The 20,167-nt window shown below is 39.5% G+C and overlaps 1 protein-coding gene across 2 annotated transcripts; it reads left to right on the plus strand.

Annotated features, from left to right (window-relative positions):
* The first annotated feature begins 372 nt into the window (after positions 1-372).
* Positions 373-3,598, plus strand: c1d (C1D nuclear receptor corepressor). Of its 2 annotated transcripts, none has more exons than XM_044046667.1 (5): positions 373-426; positions 701-840; positions 1,298-1,364; positions 2,382-2,437; positions 2,830-3,598. In XM_044046667.1, the coding sequence occupies exons 2-5, from the start codon at positions 703-705 to the stop codon at positions 3,043-3,045; spliced, it is 477 nt and encodes a 158-aa protein (XP_043902602.1). In that variant the 5' UTR covers positions 373-426; positions 701-702; the 3' UTR covers positions 3,046-3,598. The 2 variants fall into 2 exon arrangements, with proteins under 2 accessions (XP_043902602.1, XP_043902604.1); XM_044046669.1 differs by having other exon boundaries at positions 409-476.
* Positions 3,599-20,167: the final 16,569 nt, after the last annotated feature.

Below are 20,167 nucleotides of genomic sequence, written 5' to 3' on the forward strand. Positions count from 1 at the left end.
TCCATAAAGAGAGGAAGCATGTGTCGAAAAGCACAGCATCGACTGTAGTCGTTGAATGATGTGCTGAAAATACTAGATACAGTTATGACTAAAATAGTTAAAAGCGCATACTGTTGATTAAATGTTAAAAAACGTTATCTGTTGCTCTTCCGAACGGTAGAGGGCAGTAGTGTGCACTGTGCAAAATGCAACTGAAGCCAGTTTTCTATTTGACAGTTAAAGATGAAAACACTGAGCAGTTATCCGTCTTTTTGCTCACATTATTGTAGTTCATTCTTCAATGTACACATTTTAAAAAACAGAAGTGAGCAAAAAGAGCACAATACGAGGAAGTATCTCTCAACTTTCTCTTTAATAGACAAGACGGAAGCTGCAATACTATTTTACGTCATTTCCTCCCTGTGAAGCGTGTCGTCTGCTGAGAAGGTAAAACAAAACAGTGCTCGTTTACCAGTCGTCTTGGTGTTAAATCGATAGTGAGTATTAAGTGACTTAAGACACACTTAATTTAAGTCACATATTATTTGCAAGTGTCACTATTTGTCCGTTCTTGTAAACATTCGTCTGTTAACCTGTTAGCAACAGACGCTAGCTCTCTGAGCTAACCTGCAGGGAACGTGAATATGAGCGTTTTGTACCGTTGTCATTCAGTCTTCTACAGTGTTGCTATAAAATAATACAATGAAATTGTCTTCCAGAGAAATGGCAGAGGATAACAGGGTGGAGGACTATCCTCATGAGATACACGAACAGCTCACATCCTTCGACTCATCTGTCTCCTCTGTCAAAGCCATGCTGGACCAGTTGATATCGATGCCCCGAAATGATCCTCTGCTAAAGGTATTACTGATACACTTTTGACACCTCTTCAGACAAGTCTCGTGATAAAAACATACAGTACCGACAATAAATTAGGAATAAATGTGAGACATGGGATGTAAACAGGGCTGCAACGATTAGTTTCCTCTGAATAATAATGTTCACAGATATTATCACAAATTATTCCCTTCTGTGATTTCTTTATTATGTGGAGCAATAGACAAAGGTAAAATAAACAGATCTGACTGTTATCTACCTTGCACTCCCTCATGTGTAGTTTAGATCTGTGTATTGTTTTTAGTACTTGTATAAAGTTACTGTGGTTTAAATATGGCTTAAGATATTTATCCCTGGGTTCTTTTGAAAAATTTCACATGCAAAACATGCATCGCATTTAGTTGATTATGGCATTATTATTATTATTGTTATTATTATTATAGTAATAATAATACATTAATTAAATCTTGTATATTTACAGCTGGATCCTTTGGATCAAGCCAAACTGGATTTGATGTCTGCCTACGCTCTCAATTCATTATTTTGGAGTAAGTCTTATGGATTTCCTGTGATCCTATTTATCTGCTTTTTTTCCCTTTTAGGTCCAATATGCAAAATTTAACTTAACAATTTGTCTGGGAACAGTAGAGAATTGATGTGTTGAGCAAAGTGTTACCACAGACCGTTTCTCTGTGTGTTTGGTACGTGTTCCAGCTATTGCATTTGAGTACTGTCATAATTGCTTGACCCTGTATATATAAATATACTGCGTTCAAATGGCTTTAACAGCGTTCGGTAGACAAGCACATTAGACCACTTTCCTAACATATTCACGACCTGTTAACTCTTAAATCCTCGGAGAGCTCTGTGTTTTTTAGAGGAAATGAGGCAGAAATGCCACATTTTGAATGAAAACCACCATAAAACAAAGAAGTAGTAATAGTTCCTTTGGAACATGCCAATACACATTGCGAATAACAAGCCGCTTGGTAGTGGCAGAGAGAATTTCAAATTGTCCAGCTGAAGACTACTCACCGGGTTTACCTCCAGAGACAGTCATTTTGCTTCTGGAATTATACTGTAAGTAATTTGATGCTTCCATCTTGTTTCTTGTCTTCTTTTTTGTAACTGTTGGCTGGTGGACACGTGTGATCACTATCATGTTGTTTTAGTCTGACATGCTGATGCTCAGTTTTGTACTAAATCTTACTTGATTTGCACTTTCACTGTGGTTTATTGACACCTGTCACTGCTAGGGTCATTGTTGCTCAATGAGCTTACCTGTAATTTTGCATCGCTTTTAATTACTTTTCCTTGTTAAATTGTCAAAACATATTGGTACTGTAGGTCTTTTGGAAAAAAAAAAAAAATGATGAAGAAATGATAGTAAACCACAGGCCTGAGCTTTATCCGAATGTTTTTCATTATGACAGTTTGGGATATAAAGATAAAAGTTTTTGTCCTATCATTTTATCCTAAAGAGCCCTGTATTGCACAGTATGTCTTGATGCACTATCAACAGGCAATATTCTAAATATAGTCTTGACTTTTTATCACGTTCACAGTGTACTTGGTGACACAAGGAGTGAATCCCAGGGATCATGGAATCAAGCAAGAGTTGGTAAGTACTGTTTGTTTACTGTTTGTCTTTAGCCCTGTTCAGGCTTGGTATATACACCTGTCCTGAGAGATTTAATTTCTGGACAGCATTAAGTACACGTCTGGTATTAACACGCACTCTGAATGCATTTTATGCAAACCAGTCTGATTGTACAGATATATTTGTTGTTGATGTACAGTGCCTAACAGATTTATTCAACCACCACACAAAGCCACGACTGCCTTGTTCTCTGTAATGGTTAATACACCAGGAAGTAGAATGCTAAATAATTTGGCTACATTTGTCCCCAAACCTCTTAATGTGGTTTTTATGTTTTATTGGGATCCTTTTCAGGATTTCGATATTTATGTTCATTGTCTAATTTTTGACTGTAACTGCTCTCTGATCTCCAGGAGAGAATAAGAACATACATGAACAGAGTGAAAGAGATCACTGACAAAAAGAAAGCTGCCCGTCTCAATAAAGGAGCTGCCGCACGCTTCGTCAGGAACGCTCTCTATGACGCAGAGGAAAAAGAGTCTAGAAAAAAAACGGCCTCCAAGAAAACAGTGGACTCGGTATCTGACGCCCCACAGTCAAAGCGTCCAAAGCACGAACGCTGGAGTTAAGGTTTTTGTTCACATGGAAACTCCCGAGGCTGTGTGGTGAGGCATCATAGCAGACATCCTGAGACAACATAAATATACTTCAGTGTTCATCAGGATTACTGACCAGTCAGAATTAAATCCTGGAGTCAAATCATTCATATCAAATCATGTCATTGCAGCTGAAAGTGACACAACATCCATGTTTTTTCTGAACATTTCTAGACAATGATGCTGACAGCTCTTCTAGGATGTAATGGACGTGATGCTGTTGTATTTTTATAACATTTCTTCATCACTCATCACAGAATTGTAGGATTTTATGGTCTTATACTGTTCCTCTGAAGGAGAAATGATGGTGCCTGTTTATTTTGAAAGTGATTCTATGAATCAAGTCATCCTTCTTTCAAGTATTATGTATTTTTGTTGGAACCAAAATCTGACCTTTTTTCTCCTTTTTCTATTCATATCTCCCATTTGGTAGGAAACAAAATTAAGTGTAATCTTCCATCTTTTCCCTGACTTTGACATAATGGTAGGACAGGCTTGGGTGTAAATAAAACTGATGATGGCTGAATTCCATTTTGTTGCTTTTGTTTCAGCATCAGGGCGTCGTCAATGCTGGTTCACTGTCACGGCTTACTTGAATAGAACTGAGCCGTATCTATAGTAACACCTGCTTGTCATGCTATGACAAGTCACATTGGGGCTGTTGTCAAAATAGGATTAAGCGAACTGTCTTTTTACCTCCTGTCATACTAGTAGTCTGTTATGCTGTCATGGCCACCTGCTTATACAGAAAACTGTTTTGTAAATGAATTTGAAGTTTGTGTAATAGAGGTTAAATTGTTATTTGATCAACAAAACATTTATCTTAAAAGGGTTCCATCAAGTAGCAGCAGTAATTTGTTGCAGTTAATTGATTATTAATCATTTGCCAACCATTTTGATTATAGTTTGGAGATTGGATTTTATAAAATTAAAGTTTTTTTTTGAGTTTAGCTTCTTCAGTGTGAACATTTCCTTGATTCTTTGCTCCTCTATGACAGTAAAAAAACCCAGAGTTATACAGGTTTTTGGATAAAATGACATGAGATCATTTTTGAGATGTAGAAAACATCCTTTTGTTTTTAAATAAAGAAAAACAAAATATATTTTATTATGAAAATAAGTGTTAGGTGCAGCTCTACTCTTTGCATATGGTTTCCAAAAGATCTACCCATGTAAAATGGTAATCAGGCTGGTTTGCTCTGTTTAATGCATCCTCTCTATAGTATTTAAACTGATTACCAGTCACCACATGTTTCTAGTTATTCAGTTGCTTGTGTATTCCTTGGGAGTCATCAGTGGAATTATAGTATGTTTATGTAGTTGACAATCCATGTCAAAATAGCTGTAAATATTGTAGAGATTTCATATGGTTTCACAAAAAAAGGACTATTTGATAAATTGAGATGATACAAAACCATATTTAATTGTAATCATTTAGACTGGCCTTTTTGAGGGTCAAATCTGTGACCTTTTTGATTAAAAATCATCTCTGTAACCATGAAAATGCAGACACAGTGTTATGGCTTCACTGTATAAACACAGGCTGTAATGAGACTTCCCTGCTCTGTATTAAAACCTCGTCACTTTACGTAAAAGCATTCATATTGCTTCCCTTTTGTAATTCCGTCTGTTCAGTCGAGATCTTAATCTTAATTTACCCACAAGTCACTGCATCCCTCTAATCAAGCCCAGGAAACAGCGAGGCCGTGAGTAAGATGCTCAGGAATGCGTCTTTTCATTCTTTTCATCATCTTTCCTTTTCTCATCCTCCCTACAGCAGCGTCCAAAAATGACATTTGTTTAGCCAAACCACCCCACTCCATCCTTTTACTTTTTCCACCGAGTTGTTGTTTCTAACTCTGTTCAAAGACATGTGTCAAACTCTGCCTGATGAACAGCCTTGTCTGCATATTGGAAAAATATGGATTTTTCCACTTTTTTCCCCCCCCTCCCCTCCTCCCAGTGCTCTCATCCACATATGTGCTGAGTAAAAAGAAGTTAGGTCACTGTGCGAGCAATTTGTACAAACAAACTCTCATGTTGAAATCGTGCACCCTAACAAGCTCCAAACCCTGTTCTTTTCCCGCGGTTGTTTGTGTGCAGCTTGTGGTGAGGAAGTTTATGTTATATGGAGTGAAAGGCATCAGACCAAATGACCCCCTAAAGGCAAGACGAGGGTAGAGTCAGCCTCCCACATTTCTCTGTCTTTTTTAAAGGATGAAATGTTCCCTCAGCAGATTGAATGAACCTGTTAAAAGTACTAAACGGGTTTCAGCACATGTGGGCAGATCACATAATTTGAGTTAAGTTGCGAGTAAGAAAACAGGCTTGGGCTAAGCCGATGAGGATGATACATTGTGGTTAAACAGCTGCTCTCCCACTAAAATCCAACGTTTCCATCAAATAAAGTCAGGGCCAGTAAATGAAGTCAGTGTTTATTAGGGAAGGAGGTTGACTGGGTCACAGGAATAAACCAGAATTATTTCTCAATCAGCTCTTTTCTAGCACTCGTGTGTTGTCGAAAGTAAAGTGCAGACGTTAAAACATAAGTAAAAAGTTCATGTTTTTAAAATACGCCACCATTTAGATGGCGTTACAGTTAAGTCACATAGTCTTTATCAGCAGATTTAGAAACCAGGGATTGATCTGTTCAAATATTCATATAATAAAGGACTTCCTGTTGATTTAAAGTTGACTTTAAAAGCAGGCAAAGGTCGAACATGTCACCGTGCTTGGTGCATATAAATAGAGCTAAATCCAATAGTGGTTTTAATATATATATATGTGTATGTGTATATATATATACATAAATAAAACATTTCTGAATAATGAATAGTGGTTTGAGAAAGAGAACTAGTTTGTGGCTTTGAGAAACATATGATTACGGCCTCCGCTCCAGAATGATGATGAGTTATTACGGAGCCCAGTCGAACAGGCTTTGCTTTGAGTAAGTGGGTGAAATTGAGAGTGAGTGAAGGGCAGATATTTCTGTCTGATTCTGTCCTGACACACCAGAAATTCCATGCGCTCATTTCTGCCACTTTCTATTCACCTCGGCCCCGCTGACGGAGCCGCTGATTAGTCATGATAACAGTGTTTTCTTTTTATTCTGGCCTCACCTCCCCGCTGCAGGACAAACGACTCTGTGGCAAGAGTCGGCAGGTGAGAGTGACGCTCGGACCACCGGGGTTACCAGCAGGAACATGTTCTTCTGACTTCATCTTCTCTCTCTGTATCTTTGTTATTTGTATTCTGTGTAATAATTCCACACTACTGGCGACTGATTCCAACTTTTTATTGATAACATTTTTGAGACTTCGCTTAATTTCATCCAGTACGTCACATTAGTAAGATAGTTTTTCACCTTTCCTTTTTTGTGTGTTGTTTCTTCATTGTGTTACTTCTCAGTACATTTACATTGGGTCCCTTTTTTTTTTTTTTTAGTTTTCTGGGATATTTCAAACCAATCAAGAGTTAGTTGGAAAAAGGCATCAGCAGAACTTGGGCAACCACATTGGAGAGAACCTCCAGTGCACCTTTCATACTTCGGTCGTTGCTTTCCTTCTCGTCTCCCTCTCACTACTGTACATCCCAGTATTTTATTTTTTTGCTCCGAGGTGACGCCATGCTGAAAGCACGCACAGAGCGAGGCCTTGAACTCTCCCTCGCTAAACACATCACATCATCATCACACTTCATTGAGTTTCCATCCTTTACATTGCCTTTTCCCTGCCAGCGTGTTTAATCTACAGAGAGAAGAGAAAAGAAAACACAGAAACGCTGCTCAGTGAACGAGTGCGGGCTGAGCTGCCATCTGTCAGGCTTAAGTGAACTATTAGGAATGAAAACACCAAATCATTTCAGAGAATCAAGCGTGGGTGTGTAGGGTTCTTGGTTTAATTTAGTGGGACTGGTTGTGATTGTGAGTAAAGGCCGTCCTTTCCGTTAAAGTCACGTGGAGGCTTGTGGTTGCGCTGAGTAGGTCCAGCATTTGACAGTGTGTAGAAGTGAAACAAATAAAGTTTTGAAATTTAAACATCCATTTTAAACACAGATTATTTCTCCCATGTGCGGCGCAGCTTTGTGATGATGTCACTCCGTGTTGTGTTTGAAGACCTCATCTATTACTGTGGCCCAGTGTTTACCTCTGATTTCTTTTTAAAAAAAGAAAAAGGGAGACGTAATAGTCCATATGGCCGCAATGTGAAATCAGGGCTTTTCCCTATTAAACCATTGGCTTCCGACACATAAAGCCACAGGATGACCGTTTAGTCATCAAAGAGCTGAAGGCAAAAACCATCTCTGAGTCTTTTACACATAAGCACATGTACACATGCACACAATCACAAACACACACTCGCTCACAGAGAGAGTCAGGCAGCTGCGAGCAGGGAAACGTACAAAGATGCACAGAAAATGGCTTACACGTGCTTACATGCACACTCGGAGTTGACTGGAGGTGTGTAATGGATTGGATCCCCCTCATAATTCCTCGGGCAGTGTTGTCTTCTAGGTCTATACAGAGGCGGATGAGACCACAGCTGTTTGGACATAAATTTCCAGAGGAATGCCTTAAGTCCGAGCCTTCAGCATAAAGAGCATGAGTGTAGATTCCTCCCAAGATGACAAATGATCACCCCTCAGGACTTTTGTGTGTCTGATCATGTGTGTTTGGGCGCGCAGAAAACAAGATCACTCAACGTTTTTGCATGTATTTTTTTTGGTGGTTTTCTCTCCTCCACGTGAACAGTGAGTGTGGGAATATAGTATTTATACATTTGCATACCTTTGCAGGAAGAGGAGTGTGTTATGGGACGAAATGTGCAGACAGAAGAGGGTCTTTTCTGTTTAGACTCAACAGCTGTGGTGGAAGAGGAGGGCAGCAGGCCAGATTCCATAAAAACAGTCTGAATCTCTCTTTCCTTGCTGAAACAGTAGCTAATGCTCTAGTCGTGTTATTCTAGTATGCAGGTTTATAGGCATATTTTGGATAGATTGGGTTGCATGCAGCTTGTAGAATATGATATTGCTTTGCCAACTGGAAAAATCTCAATCTTATTTCTATCTGGATCGTGTGTCTTTATTAAAAGGCTGCAGAGTTACATGGACATTTGCTATACATCTTTTACTAGATTGTCCTTATAGTTGCAGTTACTGTTCAAATAACCCTGTGTGCAATGACATTTTGTCCGGCCTCCGATGATGGAAATGATTAAATGTGAGGTATTAGCTTCTGAAATGAATGTGGAGAACACATTTTAACTCCTCTTACCATTTTCATTTGCTGTATGTCAATTACCTCGCTTTGGATGTTCTGAGATTATGAAGAGACATAACTTTTTTAATGACTATGAAAATATCCACATGCTTATCCAAATTGCAAGTTGAATTCTGAGCTTGTTGGAGTTTCCTGCGTAAACAAACAGCAGAAACCAGCTCACGGACAACATCGCTTGTCTGCTGGAAATACACAGAAAGACTCTCCTCCTCACCACACACCTAGTTTCCTCTCTCCCTCGATAAAATATCAGGGTTTATGGCACATCAGTAAGCTCTGGTTTACAGCTAGTGAGAGGAGGAAGGCTGTAGGCCTTGATGTGAGAGCCCGGGGCTAACGGTAGCGCTGGGTACTGTAAAGTGATGAAGGGCCTGTGCTTTTATGATGATGTGAATGATGTAGCCTAAGAGAGTAAAAGAGCTTGTGAGAGCGGCAGTGTGTCCATATACTATACATGACTGGACTGCAGGAGGAACTGGACGGATTATATGCTCTGCTACTTAACATTTACATCACCTTTAAGGCTTTTTTTTGCTCATGCCATTATTCCAAATGATGCACAGTAGGAACAAGGTTTACCAAGTGTCTGAATTAGTCACAGTAAAAGGAGCCAATAATAAGGAACGTGGCACATCAACAGTTTTATTTCAAGCTTTAAAACCATGAACCCATTAGCTTTTGTGCAAACATCAATCATTCATTAACGATTGATTCTGTTCGTTATACGCAAAATGAACAGAATCTTTTATTTAATACAATTATCTGAGCTCACAGTTGTTTTTATGCTCTGTTGTATGTCATTGTTTATGATAACCAGTGATTATTTTACACAACAGACAAAGGTAACTGAATAGAAGAATATAATTGTAGAATATGAGCATGTATTTAAAATCATATACAGTAGTTCAGTAGATTCTTTCATTTTCTCTATTTTTGTTTACATTCCTTTTTCGAGTCAGAGTCACCCTCCTTATATATAAATATATATGTATATCTATACTATACTATACTATATATATGTATATATATATATATATGTATATATATATGTATATATATGTATATATATATATATATAATTTACTGTATTGTATGGTATTGTTTTATTGCATAAGGTATAAAAGAGAGCATATCATGTGGTGGCAGCCATGAGGACCCTACAACTGTTTGCTATGACCTTCACGATCAGTCTGTTATTGACAGGGTGGCTCGGGCACTCCATAATTTTTTAAGACATCTTGACCAGATGGTCCCAATATACACTAATCATCGACGGGTCCATCTGTTCCACGATTTCTCCAGCCCTTCTTTATGTTTTCAATTCTGGCGTTCCCTCAGTGTTCCCTCCCCAGCGTACTAAACAGTAATTCCACAAACTAAAATCAAAAGACTTTTCTTGGCAAAGAATTATTAGACAATGTAAAGACCAAAGTAGAAAATGCACAGCAATACGAGTGCCATTTCATAAGCGTCTGACTTTTAATGTAAATTCTTGTTTATCTGCATGTCTCACTCCGTATGAAAGATTTAGCACTGAGGTAGGATACACCCTGTCTATAGCCATGTTTACTGGTTAAACTATTGTTTATAATTTCTGCAGGTGAAACTAAACCCTGAGAAACATTAAAACCCACTGATATTCCCAGACAGGGCTGCTAATTCAGCCCAGGTACAGAGGTGTGAGACAGCACAGAGATTCATCCAAGCAGCCACTGGGGGGCAGTCCAACACTGCGGTAGCCCACAGGCCTGTTCTCCTCTCAGGCCTGAGTGGCATGCTGAGGTTTTGCTTTTCCTCCTACCGCAGAGCAGATCGGAGAAGATTAGCTCTCGCTTGGCCGGTAATCACCCTTATCACACAAGAAAACGACAACAATATGGGGAGTTTAATGACAGACGTAATTGTTGTGGAAGTTCCACGTTATGCTGTGGTGGGGTGATGAATGACAACTGCAATGCACCGTGCTGTGAGATGATTGCTGTTGCATGGTTGTTATTTAAACCCATTTGTTATGGTTGCAACTTTCCTCTGGGCTTGTTGAGCAGAAGGGCCTGGATCTCAAAGAGGAGAAGGAAGGACAGTTATTAAAGAATGAGAAATCTAAAGTTGCCATTTGGCTTTAATGGTGGAAATGTGTCTCTCACACTTCTTCAAGATCCACAGTTTCATAAATAATCACAGCTGCAGTAGGACCTCAAACATCCCACTGATCCAAACATAAACCAGTAAGTGCATTTACCATACATATGTATATTCGGTTTTGTAACCATGAATACGTTTGGCACTCAACGGTCTATCACAGCTCCAACTCTGCATGAAAAGTGCAACCAAAATGTATTAAGTAGAAAACTGTGAAATTTTGAATGCTAGTCGGTTTATTAACCACATCAATCCCATAAAAAGTCTGGAGGTTCTACGTTCCACTTGCTGCAGGCTGTATGGGCCACTAATCGTGATCTACACAACCACTGCATGGTTGGATTGACATCAGTTGGTTGTTTTTACAGTGCATGTGGCGGAGTGCATACCCATTTGATGGGGTGTGTGTGTGTGTGAGAGTGAGTGAGGTAGAGATTACAGTGCTTTTCAGTGTTGGTTTGGAATGCTTCGTACTGAGACAGCTGCAGTCTAGACTGTCATTCTTGCGTCACTTTATCGCTTCGGGCCTAAAAGACAAATAAGGACGAGTGCCCAGATATGCAGCCTCATCTGATAAAGGGAGGTGGTAAGAGGATCTGCTGATGACTTCTCCAAACTAGCATGAAAATGCAGCACTGGTGTCTGATACAGCAAACTCCGTCAGAGGGTTTTTGGGCAGGTGATGACTGAAGAACATAAGCTGCCCAGCTTTTAGTGTATGAGTAAGCTACCATACACGTATGTGTTGGTGTGGTCGCATGAAAGTTCCGATTTGAAGTGAAAACTGAGAAAATATCCAGCCCGTAGGAAATGCCAGTCCTTATGTCAGAGGGCTGTTCTGTCCTATTACAGCAAATCGAAGCCGAATGTGTCATTAACTAATCGAGGGCTGGTTTCTCCTCCTTTCAAAACATCAGACAGAGGGCAGCCTCTGTCCCTGGCGCGCTTGCCTTCAAAGGCCCCCATTATACTTCAATGCAGGGTAAACAGAGGCTCCCAAAAATGACGGTCTCCAAAGTTTAAAGCAACATCGTTTATCACCCCTGCCAGCCTCTGCAGGTGTGACCCCATTCCCACAGTTTTATCGCCAGCCAGCCAGTCTAGGCCAGGCCAGGGAGAAACTATGTCAGTGACTATGTGTATTCATGTGCGCGCCTTTCAAGCTGTATACTTCTAATACAGCAGCAATGTAATCACATGAAACCCTGTCTGTGTTCTTTTGTTAATAAGACACGAGCTGTGCAGATCGTCGCACATAAAAGCATGTGTTTTTGTGAAGGACAATCAGAAGCAGTTTTGAATATTTTGTACATTTTTTACTAAAGATCACAACTCGTTCACAAGTAATTGTTAACTTTATATCACCATTAAACAGTGTGGTTGTATGATGTCCTTACACAGTGTCGGCATCATACACACAGCTGGTGGGCACATGCTCCGTGAAAAGGTGGGAACATCAGGGAGAATACAACATTTTAGCTACTGTTTATCGATGTATCTTGCAGTTAAGAAGTCTTTTCTGACTGGAAACTAAACTGTGAACTACTCACTCTTCTACACCAAAGTCCATAGAGAAAATCACGGTTTGTAACTGGCCACAGGGACACAATTATCTCTTTTAAAATGTGGCCAATAGATCCCCATCACTAACTAATGCCAGGAATATACATGGTATATGAGCTCCAATATCGACCATATAACAATTAGGCAGGTTTTCAATGGCAAACAAGTAAAAAAAACAACTTAAAAAGTTGGATTTTTGGAGCAAATCTTATTCTGAGTGGTTCAAGGACCTGAGTGAACAACAAACCTCTTGTAAGAAAACTTAACGTGTCTCTTCAAACATGAACAGAACAACCTGAGGGTCACTGGTTCACGGTCTCGTTCACCAGGTGTTATCATCAAATTTCCCCTTAAACCATTATTTTCTTATTTGGAATTTGGAAAGCTATGCACACTCAAGAGCCCTCTTTCACACATTTGACCCCAGACATGTTTAATAGACATGAAAAATAATTAGTAATTGTGTAATCTTTTCTCGATATTATAGATTTTTAAGTTTAAAGTTTACATTTAGTGAAATATTGTATTATGTATGTTTTATTTTCAAGTATTATGGTTTTTTAAAATGAATTCACGCTACAATTTTTAGTTTATCTTAAGAACCTATCATGCATCTAATCATCTATAGAGCTTTTCGAGGCACTTTCTGAAGAGCAAGTCTAAGAAAAAACCTCTAAGTAATGTTTGATGAATGAGGCCTAATGTTGTGTGACATTGGTGTGGATTGAGAGTTTTGGGGGAAACTCTAACCATCTCCATATCCTTTGCCAGTGACCTGATATTCCATAAATACAAATGTCTGTTACCACTCTGGCAACATCAACACCAAACATCCCTCAGTTCATGTACGACATTTCACACATCAGCATATATTCATGGAGTACTTTCTACCATTCAGAACTCTAAAGCTTTAATGGCAGTCAGGGTTCAGGGCTCAGTGACACCAGCTTTTACAAAGACCATTGAGGAGATGAATGACTTCTGTGGAGATTATTAAGAGGACGTAACACAGAGACACCTTTAGGGTTATCAAGTGACACACAGCAGGGCAGAGATCAGCTCTGCAGTGTCTTGAGCTCTGAGACAGTAATCAGCTGCAGACACTCACAGAAAGTGTTTCAGTGAATGAGTCTGATCCATCAGTGACAACCATCATTTTAATGTATTAATGTAACATATTAAGTTATACAATTACCACGATTTGTCATCAGAGATTAAGAAAGCATTAGATTGAAATACTGTCATACCCCACCTTTTGCCCTATGTCAGCTGGGATTGGCACCAACGCCCCCCGCAACCCTCATGTGGAGGATAAAGTGGTAGAAGATGAGAGAGTGAGTGAGTGGGTTTGGCCTTTGCCACAATCCACTACCACCCACCCAATAACACAGGTTGTCACACGTGGGATGCCAGCAGAGAGCAGCTACAGTAGCTGCTACGCCTTGGAAATACTGAATGTTACCAAACCGAAAAAGCCTCACTACCCCTCTCAAAAATGTCTTAATTACTGTATAGATGGCTGAAAATACTTTTCTCCCAGACATGAAAACAACACAGGGAAGCCAAGGTAATCTAATGCCCTCTCTTGTTTATAACGATCTTACAGATCCTTATTGTTGTCTTGTCATCTCTTAAAACCGACAGTAGGACAGTTAATATACATGTTTATGCATAAACAAAGTGCAACTCTGTCAGAACATTTGGCAACCATACTCCTGCAATTTTTAAACCAGTATAATAGTAACTGTTTTAAATGCAAAAGGAGACTGTTGCACATTTACATATATCACCTTTAATCTAAAAGTTAAGCACATCTCTTATTTTGCGATCCTACATTGTATATATTTTTTTTAACCATTTAACACTATTTTAAACTTTTGTCAATGAAATGATTTGCTCAAGGGCACTTTTGCAGCAGCTGTTAGTGGCAGTGTTACTCATTCACCTTCCTTCCCACGTTTTCCCAGATGGTTTGAGGATTGAACTGGTGACCCCGCAGTCACAGTGCTTCTGCTGTAACATCTAAAATGTGGGTGTGAATGCATTTGTGTGTATGTGATTGTGTAAGCCAGTGAACTACAGCTGCGCACACATTACACTGCATGTAGGCGACTGTGTCTTTATCTGTTTATGTGTGCTTTATCAAATACATGTCCTCGGTTCAGTTTAATTAACAGGGGTCATGTGGACAGATCCCATCGGAGTGAAGGTGATCGAGGCTGCTGAGCAGGTGGAAAATCAATGACACAGAGCATATCGACCACTGGTCAAACACAGGCGCTATTGATTGACGTGTTTGCAGTGAAATTGTGTTTGACAGAGGAGTTCATGTGTTGGACAAACATAAGAGTTCCCTTTTCCCATGATTTTGGGTCTAAATGATTAATAGAGATAAAAAAAAAAGTATGACGCTACAACACACTATAACTGGCCCACACAAAATGGCTGCAGTGTTTTCCCAATGAGCATTTCTTCTCATCAAAGTACTGACACCAGACCAATACAGTATCTTCAACTCATGACGCTGCCTCATTCTTTCTGCAGCAGGTGTGTCCACTGCTGGATGAGCGCTTTCTTCAGGGGGAAATGTTCTACACTTTCTGTTGAGCAACGCTCCAACATTTCTCAACTTTGCCGAAGGTTTTTTTTTTTGCTAACTAAACACGTATGTCTTCTTGCAACATCAACAACAAAACTCCTCTAAATGTTTAATAGTTAGAGGAGCTCTGTTATGTTAGACAGCTGTCTATCTCTGCATGAACCCAATGGCATCTAAAATATTAACCTTTAGTCTGACTGCACTAAAAGTAGGATTGTGTTGTGTTAGGTTGTGTTATTGCCTTTTATTATAGTATTATATAGTTGTATGTATATTATTGTATTAACATTTTGGTCCTTATCAATCATTTAAACCCTTTTTTGTAGTTTTTGATTAGTAGGTATGTGATCTAGTTTTTGTTTCTCAAATATCCGGAGATCACTGAATAATATAATAGAACTGGGTATGTGTGAGAGAGACTGTTGTTTTGAAGTTTACACTGTAGTTATGAATAAAGTTAGCAATCTGAATACTTTCCACTCTTCCATCAGTGCTCAAATAATGCTTAAAACGCTCAACCGTGAAGTCCTCATGTGTCTGCCATTAAGTCACCCAAAGATCACCATGACCACTCTTCTGATCTTCTCGAGAGTTCAAAAAGCCTCCAGGAGAGAGAAGGCCAATGATGCAACAATGCAACAACGTTTCACAATTTTACTTTGCTTCTCAGATCAAACACAAGCTGCAGCGAAAGCACCTCAACTCCCATTTATTCATCAAGAGCAGGCTCCTGATTTTTGGAGCGATACCCACACAGAAAAATAGGTTAGGGTGGGAGAGAGACGCAAAAGGTGAGAGAAACAGAGGAAGCGAGACAGACTGGTGTGTAGATTAAGTAGCCTTGAAAGGGCTGGTTTCCCCACACACATACAAACCCCCTGTGAAAATACAAGCTAATTATTAAGAAAACAAAGGGGGAACCGCAGCGACGTGCCAACGCACACAGATCCCCGGCAGAGTAATTGTGCGTGAGCTATTTGGGCTGAAAACAGCACGATTTGGTGCTCTTCCTCAGCACAGGCAAGCAGAATGAACAACAGCTGTTCCCCAGGATGGGGTTTGAAAACAAGCACAAGGAATGATTCTCTCTTTCTTCTGCTGCTGTTTTACTGTGATCCAATGGAGTTTGATGAAAAGAAATTCAGTTGCCTTGAAACGGTGAAGAAGACTCCAAGTATGTTATGGTGTCGCTGTCTCCTTAGCCACATTAGCATGCTGATGCTAAAAGGAACCAGAGGTCATTAGTGAAAAACAGTCGCTCTGCTTAAGGGATCCTATCATCATCACAATGAGCCAAAGCTCGTAAAAGCTTGGCTTCATAATAATGCTATCACTCCCAATGAGACTCAGAATTTGGACAGGGAAAGCAGTGAGTGAAAAAAGCCTCTGTGTTTTTGAATTGGCCCTGAATGTTTCTGTATTGCCTCCTTTCATGCATGATTAAGTTATACAATCAAAGAGGCTTTTTGTACGTCCCCCGGTGCTTTCCCAATCTTTACACAGTATCAGAATGATCTCTGTCCTACACAGCTGAGTATATTACCTCCAATCTCACTCTGCATTTTAAGCGGCGAGCAAAGTGTCGCTGGGAATTTGATAACGCTCAGCAGCGCAGCGGATCCCTCGGTAGACAGCCTTGTTTTGAATCGGTTGTGAAGCTGCAGCATTAACCTCGGTGAGACGCCAAGTGCATGGTTCCATTCGATTTCTGACAGAGTCAAAACAACTGATGTCAGACCTTGAGCAATGGTGGTAATAGCCGCTCTACGAGTCATTGTTTTTATTACAAACCAGGCTCGCTTGAGTCAGAGTGCGGTGAGCCGAGGACGACAGAATTAGTTTCGGTGGAGTTTTCAAAGTGTTTTTTTACTGTACATTTTCTTGTTTTTATCTGTCATTGTTTCTTTTATTTTTAAACAGTTTTGCACAGTTCCAGATGAAAGTGATTAATGTTGACAGAGAGTTATAATACTGTGTTGAAGAGTCACCCATGGGCAGCAGGGGGGGAGGTTTGAAATGACTATTGTGGTGGTGTGACCCTCACTCTCTGCCAAGCGCAGTAATTAACTCTTTAATCTGTGTCCTAATGGAAACTTATGCCAGACTGTTAAGTTCTGTGTGTGTGTTACATTGTGGGACCTGTTTATACACCCACATTATGGGGACTTGACTCATTTTTGGGGACAAGATGCATATTCCAATAACACAGATCTTTTATTTCGTTGGTGAAAACACTGTATGTGTGTTCTTGTATTTATGGCTTTGTGAGGCCCTAACTTCGTATAAACCATATAGAGTGAGGACATTTTGGCTTGTCCTCACATCTTTAAAAGGCTTTTTGGGGGTTAAGACTTGGGTTTAGGTTAGGGTTGGGCATTTAGTTGTGATGGTTAAGGTTAGGGTAAGGGGCTAAGGAATGCATTATGTCTATGAGTCACTTTGAATCCTGCACGAACAATGTGTGTGTGTGTGTGTGTGTTCAAGTATTTCTTACATTGTGGGGACCTGTTTATACACCCACATTATGGGGACTTGACTAATTTATGGGGACAAGATGCAAATTTCAAAAGCATGGATCTTTTATTTTGTAGGTCAAAACACTGTGTGTGTGTGTTCTTGTATTTATAGCTTTGTGAGGTCCAACCATCGTATAAACCATATAGAGTGAGGACATTTTGGCTGGTTCTCACATCTTTAAATGGCTTTTTGGGGCTCAAGACTTGGGTTTAGGGTTAGAGTTGGGTATGCCTATGAGTGTCCTCACTTTGAATCCTGCACAAACGTGTGTGTGTGTGTGTATTGTGATGCCCAAATGCAGTGCAAAGAGAGCCTCCTATCTAGCCACACCACTGTGTTCTCAGTGACCTATGATCCCCAGACTCACCACATTCCTCCCAAACATGCTCTGTTTATTTAAGTCACGTGCACGTGCCAAAACACTACACAGTCACACATACTTATACACACACGTGCACATGGTGGTTGCTCAGTTACACAGGAAAAAAAACACTTGTACAAACACGCACGCACTATCATTTATGCACACATACGTGCACAAGCACAAACAAGTTTAAACTTGGACATGTTCTGGCCCCATATAATTCTGATTATGTGAGCTATGGCAACAATTAGATATAATAGCCAAAGGTAATAACTGCAATTTTTATTCTTACGGGAATGATTAAACGCCAACAAAATATGCAGCGGATTATGTTTTAAGTAGCATGTGCAGTTTTGTTTGTGTGTTTTATTCAAGACAGTGTTTTCTTTATTGTTTCATGTGTCCATCAAAGTCACGACGTCTGCCAATTACTTGCAGCTTTATGGACAAATAAAAGTGGGTTTGGGTAAAACTTTACTAATTATGTGTATATCGTGATGCAGCAAAAGAATCATTGCTCTCACCAGATAAAACTTTATAGGGCAATTTTGGAAAGTTGTTTGAGTTGAGTTAATTCCAAATATATTTCAACACTTCGCATCAAACAAGCAAACAGATTTCCAATAAAATGCAGTAGACATAAATCCAGATAAAGGAAACCAATTTACAGTGACAAATAGCTTATTTTAAGATAAGATTGGCCTTTAAATGTGTGGTATGTTTATATTTAAATGGAAAACAAACACAGTATTTCCTTCTTTCTCAGTGAATATAAAGAAAGCTGATAGGTTGGTCATAAAACTGACAACACATGTTAAAAAGAAAGGAAAGCACCAAGAATTAGCACAGTTTTTATACCAGACACTACCGACAGCGGGGGCTGACATTTGAGAAGGAATCCAAATCCTACAGAAAATCTTCCGGGAAATACGAGTGTAATTTTCGGCTTGTGGCATGACTGAAAATCTAAACTTTGTGGTCATAAGTAGTAGGTATTTACTGTAGATAAATGTGTGTGAAATTATTTTAGATTCTGCTTTTGATTCTCAAAAATACTATTTAAACCCACTGCACTTCTCTCTACATAGAGTTTTAGGCTCATACGTTCGTATACCTGTGTCTGTCTCTCTCTGCTCGTGTGAGTGTGTGATGGACTGCATGTGTGCATGGTTGATGACTGAAGGGCGTGAGTGTTTAGGTGGATCCTGGGAACTGTTTGGTCCTGCATGGTGGACTCTCCCTGAACCACTCTCAGCTATAGACTCCCAGCAGACATCTTGTTTGAATGAATTAATGAAATGAAATAATAAAAGTCGGCGATACAACCCGGTTTTAATTACACAACTATAGCAGCTGTTACTTGAGACACCAACTCAGAGCACAAACAGCACTTAATCATAATCAGCTGTGCCATTTCATAGCGTAGCTGCCTTTCTGATTTTCAACAAAAGTGAAACAAACACATATATGGACACATTGGTGTCAAGGCTTTCCTTGTACCTTGTAGGAGGAAAAAAAACTTTCTATGATGCTTTGCATCCACATTCCCGACGTATTTATGGCTGGTGATATGTTATAACGACCTCTGACTGCACTCATGAAACCTGTTTTCTAGAAGTCATATTATCTGTCAAAGTTGTTGTCCCGCCTGATGCATAAATCTACACAAGTCTACAAATCTACTGACAGGAAATACCAAACCCGAAATCTGTCACATAAATAACGTCAGACGTCTACTTATGTTTCTGCCGAAAAATAATGTCTATATAATATTATATAGAATATTTATATATTTTGGAAAAAGAATTCTGTTCAGGTTTGTTCAGAGCCTTAAAAGTTATTGTTTTCAATTCAATTAAACTTTATTTATCAGGGACAAAGCAGTGATACATAGTGGACATAAAGTGCATCTGACGTACTGTATATATATTATGAATATATAGCAATTTGCTAGTTTGCAATGTCTGTCCCTGATATAAGACAGTATAAACACCTATACTGTATATAAAGAGCTGTTTCTCATCTACCTAATACAATGCAAAAATACACACTCATACATGCATGGTAAATATAGAGAACTGTGGTACAAGTCCAGACGATCAAGACCACTAAACCTCCTTCAAACTTAACATATGGTTCATATTTTTGAAATCTTCATGGTAGCTAGGTTAAGGCGATGCTAAGGTGTATGCTCGTGCAAAGTGTGTTAATCTAACCCCAACACACTTCAAGGCCGGCAGCAGAAGACCAGGGTAATAATTTATGGACGAGGAGGGTGTGGGAGACCACACACACACTGGAGGCCAATGACAGCTGCTTACCAGGATCACACAGAGGAATGAATGAACACACGCGGACATGCATGCACAACATACACCTTTGACATTTATTAGTCACTATTTTAGTCACGATGATGACTTGCAATAACATTGTTTTTTGTTATGAATAGAGCGCAAAAGGCCTGAGTTGGAAAGTAGGTGAGGTGCATGTTTTTTTTGTTTTTTTTTTAACTTGTCATGGCAGGAAAACCACAGGTGCAATCAGTGATCATTTATTAGGTTATGCTGAGCTTGATACCCAAAGAAGGCATTCATATTCATCCACAGTGCATGGCTGTGGAATTAATACAACTATT

Source organism: Solea senegalensis, linkage group LG15 (genome assembly GCF_019176455.1).
Source record: "Solea senegalensis isolate Sse05_10M linkage group LG15, IFAPA_SoseM_1, whole genome shotgun sequence".
Taxonomy (NCBI): domain Eukaryota; kingdom Metazoa; phylum Chordata; class Actinopteri; order Pleuronectiformes; family Soleidae; genus Solea; species Solea senegalensis.